Below are 18,516 nucleotides of genomic sequence, written 5' to 3' on the forward strand. Positions count from 1 at the left end.
ACAGTGCAGACAAAGTGGCTACAAAAAGATAGAAAGCAACCAAAAATGCATAAAGAACAGCAAGAAAGTAGCTCAATGCATCCACAATGATAAGTCATATTACTTAAAAATGTTAGTGTTGCAAAAAGACACGAGGCTACAACATAAAGAAACAAAATGACAAACTTCAGCAGAGATGGAGGACCAGAAATGAAATGGTTCGACACCAGCTGATAGACTTCCTCTATCAGCTGTTTTAACAGAAGTTTTATATGTGCTGCATAATGTAAAAGTTCCTGAGATAATAAACTCATTAACACTGAATAAATTCAAGCACAACGCAATAAGAATTTCCCCTTTATTTTACGAAAAGATAATAACGTTTGTGAGTGCATCATTACAAAAAGTTCTTTGCCAACATAAAAAGGTACATTCATGCACAGTCGTACTGTGGAGTGCAGCCGGCAGCAGACCTTCAGCGTAACCAAATAGCTCCTGCAGTAACCTGAGATAGCGGCGTTATCTAGCACCGCTCTGACACCTCATTGTTTTACTGTTGCAACACTGTTTGTCACTCCGTCTGCGGCTACATTCATACATCACAAATATACTGTTCAGTCACCACTGCATATGTGCCATGAGGTAAAATAACATTTAAATGTAAGAAAAGTGTACAATAAAAAAAAACACACATATTAGGGTTGAGGTTTGGGTACATACAGGTGTCGCAGCTTTCCCGTGAAATTGTCATTACTTTACCGACTGTACAGCATCACTGCATATACATCTTCTTATTCAATTACATGAATAATTAGGTAAAGTAAACTTACATATAACTGTAATGTGTAATGCCACCAACTAATATTTCTTACAGGCCCATAGATTTAAATTTTAAATTGATATGATAAGTCACCACTAGATGGTGCTGTTCAGGCATAAAAATGCTGTTGTCTGCTCAGGTTGATCTGGGGTGAAATATAAAGAAATAATGCACAACTTAGAGAACTGCTATCATTAAAAGCTCTGACATTTTATTAATACTGCACTAAATATTTTCTATATTTCTTTTTGCTTTTTGTATTTCGAGCAGCAAATTGCATTCAATTCACAAAGCTGTGGTCCTGATTTCAGACATATGGGCGATACTGAGCTTCACAGCTCAGTATCTTCAATGGCCTCTGGTTCATCCAGAGTATCCAAACGTCTCTTACAGGCATCCAACAGTTTTTTCCTGGGCCCTAGAGGGATGTGGATACTGGTGAGGTCTGTATCAGAGCATAGCAACAGAGCTTCCAAGTCGATCTTCTCCCTCCTGAATATGGGCATGAACTCACTGAGACTCTGAGAGGCCAGGAAAGTCTCCAGAGGATTGTTCTCTGGCTCCATGTCCTCATCCAGCCCAAGCTCAGTCTCCTCCCAGGGCAGCTCCTGCAGATTTCTTTCTTGCAGGCTCAAAGCGCTGCCAATACTATCCTCATCGAAGCTGGGCAAGTGTCGAGGCAGTTTTCCTCGCAGTCGGACGTTAGGCGCTCTCCCCACAGGTTCACTCCCTGCAACGCTTTCCTCTACCCCAATTCCAAACATGCCTCCGCTCATATAGTTCCTCCTGAAAACCATGGTCCCGAGCCCCGGTCGAGTGAACAGCGAGTCACGCCCGGAGTCTGCGCTGATCTCGGAATAAGCCGCCTCGTGGAGGCCTGGGTCACTCATGGCTCGGGAGATGGTGTCAGCATCGTCGTCAATGTCACGGGGAAACATATCACGGATGTTGAGCCGCGACCGCTCTCTGGGGTTGGTGTAGGTGCCCTGTTTGAGGAACATCACGTCATTGCCTAGCTGCAGGCCAGACAGCGAGCGCACGCTTTTCCTGCCATCTTCGTAGATCTTGAACGTACCGTCAACCTGCTTCTTTTTCTCGAGCTTCTTCTGTATCTTGGCCTTGCCCTTGGCTGTCGAATGCAGGGTGGCCTGAAAGGGACAAATCAGACACTGTGGATCACCCAGGGGTCTTTCAGATGATGTAAATAATTACTGTAAATGTCAAACTCAAACAGAGGCAAAGTCTTGCAACGTTTTCAAGTTTTTTACTACTCGTGTATCTGTATGTTCTCACTGTGGTCAATTATGGTCACCCACCCTCCCGCTGAAATCTCAGTCTTTACAATTGACTAGTCGATTGAGGAAAGTTAGCTTTAAAAGTTTTGTTTCTTCTGACAGGGGTTGCATTAAAGCACAGCAAAAGATAAATAAAGGTTGTTTTGAATTGGGATTCACGCAAAATTACTCTAGTAGAGTATAATAGTGAAAACATGGAGCTGATAATAGATCTTCTTTTAAAAATAAAAAGCTTAACAGTGCCATTTGAGAAGCTAAGTATGTTGTTTTCAAATGACTAAGACTAAAAGGTTTTGGGGGTTAAAAGGCTGACCATCAACTGCAACTGAGTCCAGGGACAGTTATTGATCTAAGGTAGAGCTTTAAATACTAGCTAAAATATTCCCTGCTCAGTAAAGCAGAAGTTAATACTAAATCAAGGCTTTTGAACACAAAACCAACCACCTGCGAGTATGGCATGTTGGAGGTGACAGTGTTGAACTTGCGGCTCAGAGTGCTGCTGCTGGTGTAGCTAGAAAAGCTAATAGCGTCCAAGTTGTCTAAGGCCGCAGACTCCTTCATGAACTTCCTTGACATGCGTTCATGGTGTTTCTTCTGCAGCTTTGCGCACTCTTTGATCCGGCGCTCCGCGGCGCGAAACGCCCGATCCTTGAGCTTGCTGACCAGCTTTGGGTTGATGGTAATCTGCTTGGCGGCGATGGAGTCCAGGTAGCGAACGCAGTCCATGTGGCCCTTGGTGGCAGCCATGTCCAGCGGCGTGTGGTAGTCATTGTCGAGACACCACACGTTGGCACCGAAAGCCACCAGGAAGGACAGGCAGTTATGGTGGCCGTTGGCAGCTGCCAGGTGGAGCGGTGTGTTCCCCCAAATGTCGCATTTGTCCGGGTCACCTCTAGAAGTCAACAGAGGAGACGCCATGTTGAATTTATACACAAAGTTTACACACTTAGACTGCTTCTAACTTTATTTGGTGCCCACTCTAGAACAGGTTCCATCCATTTCCACCAAAGATGACCATATTACGGATATCACCTCTTTATGACATCATAAAGAGCCATGCGTAAAAAATATAGGCTGAAACCAAGTGTTTAAAGGAGTTTGACTACTCGCATACACCTGGTGGTTTTATGAGCATTCACCAATGTAACTGTGCATATGGAACACACATATTTAAGTCTGTACCAGTATTTCGCTGGAAAACAGCTGTCATATAGATATTAGTGAAGCATCTGAAAAGCACAACTCTAATGTAGAGCAACAACAACAACAACTCCACCTCCTGCAGCTGCTGCAACGGTGACTCGTGTTAATCTGCTGTAAACTCTCCTCCTCTTCCTGTTTTCCCTCCTCCCACACGGCCGGGTCCTGATCAATAATTGAAGCGCAGCAGGTTAAACATGACAGAGGCGACTCTGCATTATTCATCTCCCACACCCAGACTCTTTTTTTCACAGACACCCAGCGACAGTGTTACCACGCACCACAGCAGGGTCACCACCTTTATTGGCACCAACCCTGATTTCAGTTCACGTCTGCGGTGCTGCACCCTGAGTGTGGACTTGAAATCACGTATATCTGAGACGAACCATGTGGGTGTTTATTTACCTGCCAGAAAGACCAATTACATAACAAAACTGAGAAATCTCTATGTCTGGACCATCACAGTCACTGCCTCACTGGTTTCCACATCCCGAAGTCAGGATTTAAAACACACATTTCTACTTTATCTGAGAATGTTTTAACTTGGTCTGAAAGGACAAGAAAAGACAATTCTGCTACACAAACTTTCCCTTGCTACAAAGTCTAAGGAAGTCCAGCAAATGCTGAAGTTACACCAGCACAGTTTCATTTTGAAACCATGTTTTTTTTATCAGGTTTAGACAGAAAAGACAACTATACTAAGGTAGAGTCATGTGGACTCCAGCCAGTCACATCATATGAGCAAGTGTCAGCACGATGGTGGAGGGGTGATGATTTGAGCTGGTTTGTACCTGGGCACCTCACAGTGCCTGAATCGGCCATTAGCTCCTATCTATACCAACGTATTGTAGAGTCAAATGTGAGTCCATCTATCCAACAGCTAAATCTTGACCCACACCGGGTCATGCAACAAGACCAACCCAAGCACAGCAGCAAGTTACAGCAGAATCACTAAAAAAAGAAACGAATGGAGATGCTGCAAAGTCCAGACCTTAACCCCACTGAATGCTGTGGCAGGACCTTAAAAGAGCTGTACATAAATGAGTGTCTGCATACATCAATGTACTGAAGCGACATTGAAAACAAGCACAGGTCAGGTCAGGGTGCCGGTTTTAGCTCATAGTTGAGAAAGTTGACTGCTGCTGCTCCACGTCTTCTCCTTCTCCCGGCTTTTGTCTCCATCTTCACTTAATAATTATCTATCACAGGTGAAAGGTGTGGGCCAGAATTCCTCCACAGCAATATCAGAGACTGATAAAGGGTGACGGGGTCAGTCATTTGAGAGAAGCTTAGAGTACAGCTGATACTCCTCTTCATCAAAATGAGCCACTTGAGGAATCTGACAGGGATGCTTCCTGGGTGAGGAGTTCTGGGTATGTCCTACTGGGACAGGGGTTTAGCCTGCAAATGCTGGAGAGATTATATTCCTTGGCTTGTCTTTTGAAGCAAGCAGTCACAAGTATCAGAAAAGCATAATAGAAAAACCACCCATATGGGAAAATCCCTTAAAGAAGAGTCAGGTTTCATCTCCAAACAGGTACCACTAGTTCAGAACGTAGAACCCATTCACATCTTGGCAGTTAATATAACATGTTTTGTCTTCTTGGTGTCATTTGTCATTGGTGCTCTCACACAGCAGCAGTAATACTGGGAACTGAACAATAAGTGTCCCATTTTACAGACAATGACAACTCATGACAATCATTATGGACATTCAGAAGACTCTTTGTTCAGGATTTGGGGCGTGCTGACACCAGCTGCTCTCTGGCCGAAAGCATCATGCCCTTCCTGTGTTTTAAATGCACTTGAGAACAACATGCAGCAACACCATATATGAGCGGGCAGAGGGAGGTAAGGGGTCTTCACCCCTTCTCTAGTCGCCATAGGAGCGGGGAGCTGGGAGGGCACGTTGGCCGTCTGGTCAGTCTGGGATGCAGGGCCTCCCTGCTGCTGCAGGACTGGGGGGTGGTCTGCTTGTCTCCACCTCAGGGAAAAGGGTAACAGGGTCCAGGGAACCTGGACCCGGGGTATAGAGTGTGTTTGTCCATCTGTGTTTGTCTCCACGTTGGGCGAGTGCCCTGTATTTGTATATGTGTGCATGAGGGTGAGAATGCATGTTTGTGTCTGTGTGTGTCTGGTTGTCTGTGTCTATTTTTCAGGTCAGGTCTTAAACTCCACCTCTCTGGGAACATCTCTGTCTCCCCTCACCACACTCCCTGCCGGTGACTGAGGCCCTCAATTGGCGGTGCGTTGGTGGTTTTCGGTGTCCGGGGCTGGGCCCTTAGATATGTACCGTCTCATTCCCGGTGGCTTCTTGGCAGGACCTGGCGCTCGTGCCTCGGCCGGGCCCCTTCCGGGGGTGGGGGACCTCGCACCTTGGGCCTCTGGGCCAAGGGCTTGGTCTGTTCTGGCGTGGCTGGCTGCTGGCTTCTGCACCGTGGCTGCTGGGTGACCCCACATCTGGGGTTCTCCTCAGCTCTTCCCAGGAGGGTGGTGCAGTTGCCCCTCCGATGGTCCTCCTTGTGCACTCATTTAAAGCAACTAGTCAGAAACCAGTGTTGCAAGATCCAAAGTATTTATATAAACAAATCTTGCAACATGAAACACCCCTAGGCACTTACTTTTGCACTTATTGTCTATAAATGTACTTTCATTTTACAGGTCACCAGAACACAAAACTATATTTACATTTGCCCAAAAAGAACAGCTCTAAAAAGCCCTTTTCAACAATGGCAAGTTGACTTCCACCATTACTTAAACGACTGATTTAAATTCTTCATATGCAATGTCTGAAAATCATCACAACCTGCTTAGTGTTTGTCTTAAAGGATTTAAAGGACTCTGAGAGGATGAGGAAAAGCATTTTGTGCTGAACTATTCAGTGTCTGTGTCTGCTGAACAACAGGCTCTACACTTCATCTGCTAACACCATCCGGACAGTAAGGTAAGCCAGTGGCAGCATCCGCAAAAACAGAGACAGGAAACTGGCAAGAACTGAGAGAAGGCCAGTGAAGTGACGGTCATTGGAAGAAAGCTCTATGTCAGGGTGCAGAGACCTAAGACTGAGAGGATGGTTCACCTTACAGCTGCACAACAGCCCAAAGCAAACAGATGAGACAACACTGGAGCAGTTCCAGGACAAGTCTCTAAATATCCACACTTCAATCCCACAAACCTCTGTGGAGAGACCTGAACGTGGCACTTCACAGATGCTTCTCATCCATTCTAAGCTTTGACTGATCGGTAAGGAATAAAAGAAGAAAGCGCCCAAATCCGTGTGCAAACCTGCAGCGGCCCAAGAACCAGAAGCGCATTCCAAAGGGGCTTTGACATAGTACTGAATACGTAGTGCTAAAAGTGCTAAAGTAGTAGCACTAAAGTGCACTAAAGTAGTGCTAAAGCAGAGAGAGATCCAAGTTAAAAAAATACAGTATCATTATCATTTATCAAGTGTAAATATAAAGTGAACAAATTTCTCTTTATTTGTGTAAAATGGCAATGGCAACAAAATAAAGTAAAAAAATTAATAAAAGCCAAAAGACAATATAACCAAACATAAATCTGGACTTTCTACAGAAGATATTCTTTTCAGTTCTTTGATTCTAATGTCTGATTTACTGAAGAGTCTCTTGGTCTCCGAAGACTAGTCTCAGTCTTTACATATAAAGAAATACATGGAATTAAAAATGTTCCTATCTCAGGTATTCCTGGCCAATAAACATAAATGAACCTAGAACTCTCAAAGGGGCCCCCATGAGCCCAGGCTTCGTGAGTGAAAGTCCTGTATGTGATTTATGTTGTAACCATCTACATGTTTTTTGTTTCTTTATAGAAATGTGTTGCATTTTACAATCAGGAAGAGAGTCCTTGTTCCCTCCCTGATTTCTTCATTTTTTGCATTCCTGAAAAGCTATTTAAACCTACCTGGCCTAATGTGAAAAAGTAATTGCTCCCCAATTCTAATAACTGCTTGTTCCACCCTTGACAGCAAGAAGTGCAATATACTGGTAATGAGTCTTTCTCATTGTCTTTCATGGCCCACTCTTCTTTTCAGGATTGTTTTAATTAAGTCACATTTGATGGATTTCCTGCATGAACGGTCCGTTTGAGGTTATACCAAAGCCTCTCAATCAGATTTAAGTCTGGACTTTGACCAGGTCGCTCCAAAACCTTCATTTTTTTAGACATTCAGAGCTGCCTGTGCTGGTATGTTTTGGATCAGCTTTAGATCCCCAAAAGTCTTGAGGGTATTTTTTTTATTGGCTTTTGGGTTCTTTCTTTGAAGCAGTGGTTTTCTCCTTGGAACTCTCCCATGGAGGCCACTTGTGCCCACTCTCTTTCTTATGAAGTCTGACCTTAACTGAGGTGAGTGGAGCCTGCAGTTGTTCAGATGTTGTTCTGGGTTCTTTTTTGACCTCCTGGATGAGTCGTCGATGTGTTCTTGGAGTAATTGTGGTAAAACAACTACTCCTGGGAAGGTTCACCACTCAGATTTTGTCCATTTGTGAATAAGGACTCACATTGTGAAAGCTTTGGCTATGTCCAAAGAAATGGCTTTGTAACCCTTTAAGCCTGGGCGTAGCAATGAAACTGAACTCAGCTTTCAAAAAAAGTAGTTAATCACAGTCAACTCATGATTTAAGAAGAGGGACAATTACTTTTTCACACAGCCCAACATAGGTTTGGATAACTTTTTTCCCCTTAATAAATAAAATCATTATTTAAAAACTACATGTTGTGTTTACTCATGTTATTAAAATGTGTTTGTTTGGAACATTTAAATCTGAAATGATGAAATGATGCAAAAACTCACATCTAGGCTTAAATGCTGTTTTAGCTTGAATAGCACAAACTGGGCCAGTCAGGGCAGTGCAGTCAGGTCTGCGTCTGTAATCGGAGCCATATTTGTTCTTTAAATAATGATTTTGCCCACTTTTAGGTACAGTTCTTTTGTAAGCTCAGTGTCAGTGGGGTTGATGAGTGTAGATTTATGACCGTTCCTGTTCCTGCTTCTTAAACTGCCCTCTTGTTGTCTTCAGTGTCGTTCTTGTTGTAATACCCGCTCTGCTGCTCAGCTTTCTTGTCTCTGCTTCGCATGCACTCGATCCATCACTCTGACCTTTGCAGTACCCTGCACTTCACTGCACGCTTTATAAAGCTGCCGCCAGCTGCATGACACAGTGCACCTCGCCCTGCTGTTAATATGCTCCTTCTTAGAGAGCAGGAAGCAAACACGCTGCTTTGTTTGGGCCCTAAAGCCTCCGCACGGTGCTCTCAGATAGTCTACCTTACTCTATCTGTAACTTATCTGCCCTGAATATAGCCTTACTCCTAAAACCTGTTTGTGATTGTCTCCGTTTTCTCCAAGCTTCCGGTCAGTTTCAGTAACTGAGCTGTGTAAAAATGGCTTGTGTATAATGGCTCAATCAGATTTAAGGCTCTGCTGTGTCACAGATCAGCCCAAGCTTCATCTGTCAGATTTAATATATAGCCAGCACACACAAGTGACCTTTGTATGCAATTAGGCTGTTTATATGTACAGCCTCCATCTCTTGAAGTGCTGATTAGATTAGTGATGGGGGTTGGAGCAGTTTTATTTTCTCAGTTAAACACAAACTAAAGAACGTTCTACGCGGTTAGATATTTTTGTAAACTGTACAGAAACTAATTCCATTTTGTCCAGTATAATACAGAAATAACTTTAGATTACACTGGAGTTTTGTGGACGGTTGCAGCACTCTTGTGTATATATTGAATCCACAGTCACTGTCTTTAATAAAGGTAGAAATCTGGCTGGAATCCACACCTGGAGACCAAGAAGTGATCAGGTAAGGTTTGTTATCTTGTCAAATGAGCAACCCATTTTTAAATATTCACTACCTCAGATTTGGGACTATGTCTCCTTCAACTGTTCATATTGTTCTTACAGTAATTTATAGTAATTTCTTACTTTCAGCCACTAGACTGTGGTGTTTTACAGTGAACCTTGGCTAACAGACTTGAAGCAGTAAGATTTACTGCTGACGCCATTAGGTAATCATTAGCTATTATTAATATCTAACTCTCTTCCGCAGTGTGTTTTTTTCCTGTTTTCCTACCCTCACTCCCAAATGGTCGCCCCTCCCTGAGCCTGCTTCTGCCGGTTTCTTCCTGTTAAAAGGGAGTTTTCCCTTCCCACTGTCACCAAAGAGCTTGCTCGTAGGGGGTCAAATAATTCTATAGTTTTCACCTTGTTTTGATTTGGCGCTAAATAAATAAAAAAGAGTTGAATCAAATTGAAGCCCATGGGTAAGTTACATAATGACCAGAATGAGGATGGAAAAATTGTTCATTTAAGATAGACAGATGAATGATTAGCTGCTGTGCTTCAGCATCAACTCATTGCCATGAGGTAATTAAAATACAAGAAAGAAAAACATACAATATCTTATAATATTTTGAATTTTATTGAAGTATAAAAATCATATGAAGTAGATATATATCCATCCACTCATCCATTATTTTAAGTGGTTTTTAATATTTTAATTGTGTCGTTTTTTTTGTATTATTTAATAATTTTAATACTGTGAATCACAATTAAAAATCTTAAATGTATGACCTCCATATTTCCAAAATACATTAACTAATCTATCTATCTATCTATCTATCTATCTATCTATCTATCTATCTATCTATCTATCTATCTATCTATCTTTCACATATCTATTATTTTTAGACAACTTTTTGAGTACTTTTCTCTATTTTGGTGCTTGTGGTTCTGAACTCACCCTCTGCTCACGATGAGCCGGAGCGCCTCCAGGTTGCCGTGGTAAGCGGCCCATAAGGTCGGTGTCATCCCATCCTCGTCCGGGGCGTTCAGATCCTTCCGTGTGGCCTCCTTTAGCACGTCCAGGAAGCCGTCCCGGGCCGCCCGGTGATACCGGTCGTTCATGGCGACACCTCGGCTCAGTCCCAGTCCGGTTCCATGGAAGCCTGGATGTGGAGGTAACTGTCACTCCGGGAGTCCGGACGGCCTGCAGCGGGACGTAGCGGCGGACTGACTGGTTGCTGGGAGACGAACACCAGGCGTGCTGGTTGTCAAGCGGGGGGCGTGGCCCAGACGATCCTACACACCGCCTTTCCTCATTGCTCATTACGAGCACAGAATTACTTAAAACTGAAATCTGCCAGAAAATAGTTGCCCCAGAGACGTGGCTTTGGGGCAATTATCAGCAATTTATTTATTTTTGATCGAATTTTGAATACATTTTTTTTTTGCCCTTTCAGCTCATTCATCATCCCCCATTCTTAAAATATTTCTCTATATTAAATATTTTTTATTCTTTTATTTATTTAGAGATCATAAAAGTAATGTATTATTTCTTTAATATGAAATAACAACAATAACTATATATCAGTATTTCAAAAATAATTATTGATACATTAATAAATAATTCAAATGGATTTTCCAAAAAAACATAAGCTCTCAATAAAAGCTAATTTAAAAAACCAATTTAAAATTTAAATTTAGAAAATTACTTTCAAACTCAAAATGGCCATCCCTCCCCTCGGTTTTGGGATTAGCTTCTCCATTTAGCACTTCCTTGACTATTCTGGTCCTTCGAAAAAAACTAACGCAAATTAGCCACGGTGTGTGATGGAAGGAGCTCTCTGATTGGTTACAGAGACTCAGGCTGACTACCTGGGTTTTGTTAAGGTGCTTTTTTGTACCGATAACTTTGTATTGCTAAACATATATAAAGGCATTCAGTCTCGGCTTTTACACTCTGAACAACATGGAGATAAGAAGTATATGACGGGACTGCAGAGAAATGGAGAGCCGAAGCTCCGAGTGTTGAAGAAGGTAACATGCTAACATGGCTAACACTAGCATCACCTTAGCTAATGAAAATATTACGTCCCAGCAGTTCTAGATAGGTACGTTTTTAGTAAGCTAATATGCTCTTCACAAATAAAGCTTGACACCGTTCAGAGCAAGCGTTGAGCCCTGTTACATTTATACACATATATAGAGCAATGGCGGCAACCTACAGCCTTTAAACTCGTGATTAAAATGCTGTCTGCCCAGATGTTACCACACACCTTTCTGGTAGTTAAAGTTAATAGAACTAAAACATCTGCCAAGGCAACGAGTAGAGATGACACGCTGCTGAATTAAGTTCATTTGTTTTAATTAGACGAGTGCACACATTCATTCTAAACTGGACATAGATGATCATCAGGAGCCACGTTCACCTAATCCCAGCCTCTCTGACACAGTATGTCAAATATTCGCATTGAATATTCAGTATATTGCAATGACTAACTGCACCTACAGTACCTATATGCAGTCAAAAATACACATGGGCAAACGTAGTTATTAATAAAATACATTTATATTGCAAACCAAGGCTGAAATTGATTCAGTCTATTAATTTTCTCTGTATGCTCTGTAGGGACTGTCCCAATAAAGGCCCTGAATGTTGAGATCAATACAATAAATGATGTGGAAATAATTTTCACAGAGGTCATAAAGTTAGTAAATCCCTGCTGATATTTTGGCTAATGTTTACATTTTCAATTGATTTGTGTTTGTAGGTTTGCTTGTTCTTGACAACTTGGACTCCTCTGGGTGATAAGGACACACCTGCATCTGTTCCATATCATGTTCATGGAGGATGTTATGGCTTTGACAGCACTTGGTGTTAGCTTTTTGGCATCAGGCACCCACACTGGAAAACCTGCAACCTGGACTTCATGCAGGAGAGACCGCCTCAGTCATGTTCGACTCTGCGTCCTCTGCTTTACCTCCTAATGTCTTTCTGCTTTAACGCACAATTAAAAATCATTCAAAAATAACTTATTTCATGAGTTATATTTCAGAGGAGTAAAGGTTTTTACATAAATGAATGATTTTTATTTTTATTTTTCCATTTTGCATTGGATCGTACATGTGCAGATCGACCGATCACTAGTCATACTGAATTTTAATGTACAGAGCAGGTGAATGTGAATACTAAACTTTAGTTATATTCAGCAGACATCAAAGAACACCGCTGTCAAGCTTAACTGGCATTTCTTTTCAGCTTATGTTCTCAAACTCTCAAGAATAATGCCTGTCTGAATAATAATTTCTGTGATGATTGGTAGATAGTTTACAGTGTTTGTTTTTCTGCTTGCTAAGGCTGAAAATAATGTGAGAGAAATAAAAAGAAAATCAAAAAATGTCTTATTAAAATAATTAATTTCCAGGTAACAATATGCCCAAAAGTTCAGTTCCTCTGGACATTTTGTCAATGGGAGAGATCACTCATCTTTGATGAGTGATCAAATGTTTCTACCAATGATAACCATTGACTCCAGTAGAATTAAATCAGCTATTTAAGATTTTAAAAAGAGCTGTTAGATGCTGAAATGCTGCCTAAAGCTGTGGGAAAGTTAAGATTCTTGCAATATATGTAAAAATCCCCGCTTTGACCGATTACAGATCCTCCTAACAGCTAAACTGCGTTTGCTGTTTGTATTTTTAATTTCTGCTACTTGAGATTAGTTGGACCTTGTAAGTATAAGAGCTCAGGATCATCTTTGAGCACAAAGACGTGGTCTCATACGAGGACAATGGGTTTATTTTACAGCATAGTGCAAAGCTGCCATATTGTAATATCCCCATATGATGACACATGGTCTCAGACAAATCATACATGATCCAGCATTTTACAAAGAATGCAAACTTTCTTCCTGTGTGCTGGTTGACCCTGCAAATCTTTACAGCACTCGTGTTACCAAACTTTTGATGACTGGTGTGCACTTCCTGCTTCGAAAGTGTACATTTTTTATATTCATCAAGATATCTGATTTTGAAGAGGCTGGAAATGTTTGCACTTGTGTCATCTCTGCTCTTTGCATTGTCAGAGGGTTAATATGATCTAATGCATGAGCTAACAGGAAAGGGACACGCAGTGAGGAAATGGATTTGCAGATGAGGAGTGGACTCACCATTTTTATGTCACAAATAAATCTTTGATTTTTAAATCCATTTACTTATTTCTCTTTTTTAAATTGGTTTTTTTTTTAAGATCTTGAAGTTCTGTTTCTTTTAATGCTTTATGGAATTAGGTTTTTGTGGAGAGTTTAATTATTTTTTGTGAAATCCGTTTGTGATTTGAAATATTTATTAATGAGTTAATACATTTGTCGTCTAAATGAAGAATTAAAAAATGTATTTAATAATGCATATGCTTTGGCCCTCCATGCACAGCAAGCAGACAGCTATGTGTCATTAAACAGTGAAAATAACAATAATCAGCTGATCGGGTTATCGTTCCCACTCAACCATTACAGCAGCTCGAAGCGGCGAAGCGATAAGAATGGCGTCACACACGTCAGGTCCTGTTGCGGCTTGTTTGTAAACTCTACTTGTTGGCAGAGGGCAGGTTCATACATTTCAGTTCTGTAATGCTGTGTACTGGCAAACACCACTTACAAGCCTTTAGATTAGATTGTTAGTTTTTTTTAAAATTAATAATTCATTAATTTTTCTATTAAGTAAACTTTGTCCGAATTGCTCAGCAGGTGAATAAAGGACCAGTTTGCAAAGTAAATATGATGCATTTCCTGTGTAGGTGTGTTAAAATCATGACCACACCTACAGCCGTGTGGGAGCCGTGGGAAGGCGCATTAGAGGACTGTCGCGCCCTGTCAGACTCATGTCTCCACGCTGAACTTCAGCTGAAAGGAAAGGAAACAAGTTTCTTTTGAAGACAAGAGGAAGAAGCATGAGCACGGATCGTGATGCTGGAGACTTGGAGCTGGATACTGTCTGTGGGACACCTGAAAATCCCACTAGTGAACCGCTCCAGAGCTCAGACCATCATCAGACTCATGAACAGGAGCTGGACCCGGTGCTGCTGTGGGTTCCCAGTGGGAGACGCCTAATCTCTGGTTTGGTGGGTCTCAATGTGGTTCTGCTGGGAACCGCTCTGGTGATCGGCGAAAACTTCAACCCTGAGGGTCTGAGCCACCAGGAGCCTGAGGTGTTCCTGCTGGTGCTCATGGGGATCAGCCTGATCTGGATGTTCTGGTACCTGCTGTGGGCCAGGAGACATCCGGATATAAGCCCGCACAGAGACCACCACGCCGGGGGGGTCCCTGTCATCCGTAAGTTCCCGTGTTCGATCTTTAAAGCAGACTGCTCACAGGGTGTGCTTGGATTTTCTAACAGCGCTTTCATGTCACAGTGGCTCTCCTGCTCTTTGCTGCCTTCAGCCTGCTGCTGTTTGTCTTCAGGGTCGGTTATTTGATGAGTACGAGGGAGTGTAAGCCTGCTGCAACGCTGATTTCACCGTTCATGGAGGCTCCTTTTCTCACTCTGCAGGTAAAATCCGAAGGCAGGCTGAACTGGTGCAAGTTGTTACTGAGAGTGCAGGAAGCTAAGTGCTGGAGCTAAACAGAAAAAAGTGCTTATCTTTTCTACACTTAGACCAATCAGTCATCTCATGAAAATGAATATTTTATTTCATTATCTGATTCAAAGATGCTCAAGTCATTTGATGAAGAGAAACTGAGTAAAAGGATCAAATTTCTAAGACTTTCTCATTTCTGTGGCCAAGGCAGCACAGGTCAGCAGGCATTCTAGGGATTATTTCACCTGCGCTTCAGCCAATTTTACCTGTTGACTCCAAATCAAGAAAATGGTGAGATTAGTCATTATATTCCAAATATTGGACGAGTGGACAGCATTTGAAAAGCAAGTTTTCTCCAGAAAAAGTAAAGCCAACATTAAGGAAGGTGTTTCTGTTGGTGCTTAAATCCGTGTCCTTGGCGATGGACAGGGATGGGATATTCACGTTTAGAAGCGCAGGTGTTTCGAAACACCGCTCCGATGCGTGGGTCAAAACGCCCACGACACGTGACCTTGGAGTTTCGACAGGTGAATCAATGCCGGGGAGGTGCCCAGCACATCCAGGGGTCACAGGAAGTCTGAATATTTAGTCAGATTGTTAAGAAGTGGGAAGAAATGGTGCGCAAACCACAGTTTTCAAGCTCACGATAGGCGGTGAAAAGTGGAGCTCATAAAAAGTGAAACATAATCTTGTGATGCACAGGTCTTCTGCAAAGTGGAAAAAAGTACTCGGACTTTTTACTCAAGTAAGCATTAAAATCCCTTTTAAGTAGCGTAGCAGTTCGCGGCTTGTATATCGAAAGTGACTGTACTCGTGAAATGACACTTCATGTACAGGATGGGCAGCTATTGGGCTAAATTTATGAATTTATTGATGTGGGTATATCTTTCATGTTGCAGCTGTGGATTTTTTATTACTTTAATATTGTATTAATTGCACTCAAAATACTTGTCAATTAGATATTAAGACCTGAAACTGATGAAATGAATGATTAAAACTTGATCTCAGGTCCAACATGAAGTGAACATTATGCTCATTTTCTCTTACATGCAGATGGACTTTTCTATCAGGGAATAAAGGAGAAGTGGATTTAAGGCACTTTTGCCTTAGGTTTAACTTTAGAGTAATCATTTATGTACTTTATGTGTAATTTACTGTGCAGTCACAGACTGTAGGAGACTGCAGCTCTTCCAGTGAGTGAGCAGATATTGCTAATAACCATCATCTAATTATTTCTGTGACCAGATTTATTCTAGCTCCATATTTTCACTGTTGAACTCTACTAGAGCTTTGCATGAATTTGAGTTCAAAATAATCCTTATTATAAGGAAAGGCTTTTGGGTCCACTGAGTATTCTAGTAGAAGGATGCAGCTTTGACAGCTTTGACTAAACTTTTCTCGTTTTTTGCTGTTCACTTTAAGTCAGGTGCTCTTCCTCGGGCTCATCTTTGTCCCTTTCACGTTAAGATTTCAGATCATATGTCGGCTATTTTCTGTTACATAGCTTCACCTTTCCTCTCCACCCTCCTTGACTTGAAAACAAGCTTGCCGTCATTTCGGGTGTGTCTTTTTTTGAATAACCAAACTTTTGTTCCTTTTGTAGACATATTTACTGTGGGCTCACTCCAAGGACTGCATTCACAGACACAAGATAATCACAAGGTGCGCATTACTAAATTTGCTATATAAATCATGCATTTTTTTCATACACCTGCTACTTTGAGAAAGAGATTTCTAACTTTAGGTTTGCAGGTCTGGACTGATGATGATCCTCTCCACTGATCTACTGCTGTGGCTGAACGCCGTGACAGAGGACAACATCCACGTGGAGATCGAGCTGGGAAAACGAAACGGCCTCGCTGATGACAACACAATCCCACCTGATAGGGACAGCTCAGACTTAGCAGGTAGTTACTGCAAGAAAGGCCACATTCACTCAGGATCCTAAGGTTGTATGGTTGAGCTCACGTTATTCAATTATGACATACGACTTACTAATGTAGCTGCAAGATGGATGCAAAACTACAAGGAATGTATTTAAAGTTCTCTTCCTTCCTGCAGGGAATTCAACCTGTCAGTGCAACGTGAGCACAGCCTGCCTCGCCTTCAGGAAGGGCTTCGAAATCTTTTTTCCCTTCAACATAGAATACTACCTGATGGCAGGCTGCTTGATCTATGTGATGTGGAAGAATGTGGGCCGCATAACGGGTCCAGATCACCACGTCACAGAGAAGAAGAAGACCCTGTATATTGTGTGCACAGGTGGGATCACATTGGGCCTCGTGTTTGGGGGCCTGGTTCTGGCTGCAGGAGTGACTGCCTTCGTTCTCTATCAGGTGTATGTGAGCCAGCCGGAGTTTCGCCTCACCGCCTTCTTCATATTTTATGGCTATCATTTAGTCGTCATGCCCATCATGTCTCTCTGCTCTCTGGTCGGGCTAATAGTCCAAAGGTTAGAGAGTAGGGCACGCGAAGTGGGGCCTAATCCCTCTCGTAGGCTGGATGTGGTCCTCCTGATGGCGGCGGCCCTGGGCCAGCTCGCTCTGTCCTACTTCTCCGTGGTGGCAGCTTTGGGCATAGGCACCGATGGCCCTCTGGGGGAACTGGATCTGTCCTACTCCCTCTTGAGTCTGCTGGAGCTCATCCTCCAGAACATCTTCATCATTGAAGGCCTCCACAGACACCCACACCTCAGCATCAAGAAGAAGAAGAAGAAGAAGCAGATGAGCAGTATTTTCAAAGTATTTTTTTCTTCATATAGTAGCTCTGAGGTGTAACTCAAAGTACTGAAGTTTCATTTTTAATATTGTTACATTGTCCTAAATAACCTTTTCTGAAATATTGTTTTCTCAAATGTCATCTTAGTTTATATATTGTATATTGTTGGGTTTTTTTTGGTTTCCTGTCATGTTTTGGGATTATTTTTGCTGCTTTCTTGTTTTTTGTTTTTTTTTGTTTTCTTAAATATGTTCTGAAATGGTTCTTTTTGTGCACCTCAGAGCCCCTGTACATTTTACTGATGTGTTGAAAGGCATTAAAATTTTTCATATTTATATTAAAACTCTTTTACAGATGAAGAAGAAAAAAGCACAAGAGAACAAAAAGACAGATATATCTCTACTGGAGGCCAAAATATCAGCGCCCCCTACTGTCCAGGAGCAGGGGGCAACAAAACCCTGGGCCAAAAGAGTGAGACAAGAGATCTGCGCTTTCCTCATTCTCTCAAATATCATGGTACTACTGTGTTTTATGAACCTGTTTTGAAAGAATATTTTAAAATGTTCAGTATTTGAATAACACGTAGATGTTCCCTCTTCTTTAGCTGTGGCTGATTCCTGCATTTGGAGTCCACCCGCAGTTCGAGAACGGCCTGGGAAAAGAGTTCTTCGGCTTCACCACTTGGTTTATTATGATGAATTTGGGTCAGCCGCTCAGCGTCTTCTACAGGATGCACTCGGTGGCAGCTTTAACGGAGCTGCTCATCTCTGCATGACACGCACAGACTCCATCCCTGTTAGACTACACGAAGCAAAAACCGGATTACTGAATACACAAACCAACTCAAGAACAAGCTCGCCCCTCATCATAGAACTTCATGTTGTTTAAAATATGCAGATGACAGCATCTCGCAGTCTTCTGGCCTGTGCGTCCTGATATATGCAAGTTTTTTTAAAGCATTTTTAAAGTTTTAGGCAGATATATTGGTAGAGCAGCAGATTCAGGACCCCGGGGTCTCTGATGAGATTATTTTAAAGACTTTGACCTTCCTGTCGTCACACATCGGAGCAACAAGCACTCACATTTTTGGCAAAATAAATAAATGTCCTACAAAACTGCCAGA

The 18,516-nt window shown here is 42.1% G+C and overlaps 2 protein-coding genes and 1 long non-coding RNA gene across 5 annotated transcripts; 2 read left to right on the forward strand and 1 right to left on the reverse strand.

The window, feature by feature from the left end:
* Positions 1–335: 335 nt before the first annotated feature.
* On the reverse strand, positions 336–10,390 carry ush1gb (Usher syndrome 1Gb (autosomal recessive)). 2 transcript variants are annotated; one of them, XM_005725718.1, is made up of 3 exons: positions 10,062–10,390; positions 2,539–2,986; positions 336–1,947 (listed from the first exon to the last, which is right to left on the reverse strand). In XM_005725718.1, the coding sequence occupies exons 1-3, from the start codon at positions 10,223–10,225 to the stop codon at positions 1,132–1,134; spliced, it is 1,428 nt and encodes a 475-aa protein (XP_005725775.1). In that variant the 5' UTR covers positions 10,226–10,390; the 3' UTR covers positions 336–1,131. The 2 variants fall into 2 exon arrangements, with proteins under 2 accessions (XP_005725775.1, XP_005725774.1); XM_005725717.1 differs by having other exon boundaries at positions 2,536–2,986.
* Positions 10,391–10,865: 475 nt separating this feature from the next.
* Positions 10,866–12,132, forward strand: LOC102209518 (uncharacterized). The gene is made up of 2 exons (XR_311519.1): positions 10,866–11,137; positions 11,872–12,132. It is a non-coding gene; the product is annotated as an uncharacterized LOC102209518 (long non-coding RNA).
* Positions 12,133–13,878: 1,746 nt separating this feature from the next.
* On the forward strand, positions 13,879–18,510 carry LOC102209710 (otopetrin-3-like). Of its 2 annotated transcripts, XM_005725719.1 has the most exons (7): positions 13,879–14,430; positions 14,511–14,647; positions 16,279–16,337; positions 16,428–16,582; positions 16,737–17,416; positions 17,748–17,909; positions 17,998–18,510. In XM_005725719.1, exons 1-7 carry the CDS (start codon positions 14,049–14,051, stop codon positions 18,166–18,168), a joined length of 1,746 nt encoding a protein of 581 aa, XP_005725776.1. In that variant the 5' UTR covers positions 13,879–14,048; the 3' UTR covers positions 18,169–18,510. The 2 variants fall into 2 exon arrangements, with proteins under 2 accessions (XP_005725776.1, XP_005725777.1); XM_005725720.1 differs by lacking the exon at positions 14,511–14,647 and having other exon boundaries at positions 16,420–16,582.
* The last annotated feature ends 6 nt before the right edge of the window (positions 18,511–18,516 follow it).

Source organism: Pundamilia nyererei, unplaced genomic scaffold (genome assembly GCF_000239375.1).
Source record: "Pundamilia nyererei isolate P.nyererei 1_Seehausen unplaced genomic scaffold, PunNye1.0 scaffold00017, whole genome shotgun sequence".
Taxonomy (NCBI): domain Eukaryota; kingdom Metazoa; phylum Chordata; class Actinopteri; order Cichliformes; family Cichlidae; genus Pundamilia; species Pundamilia nyererei.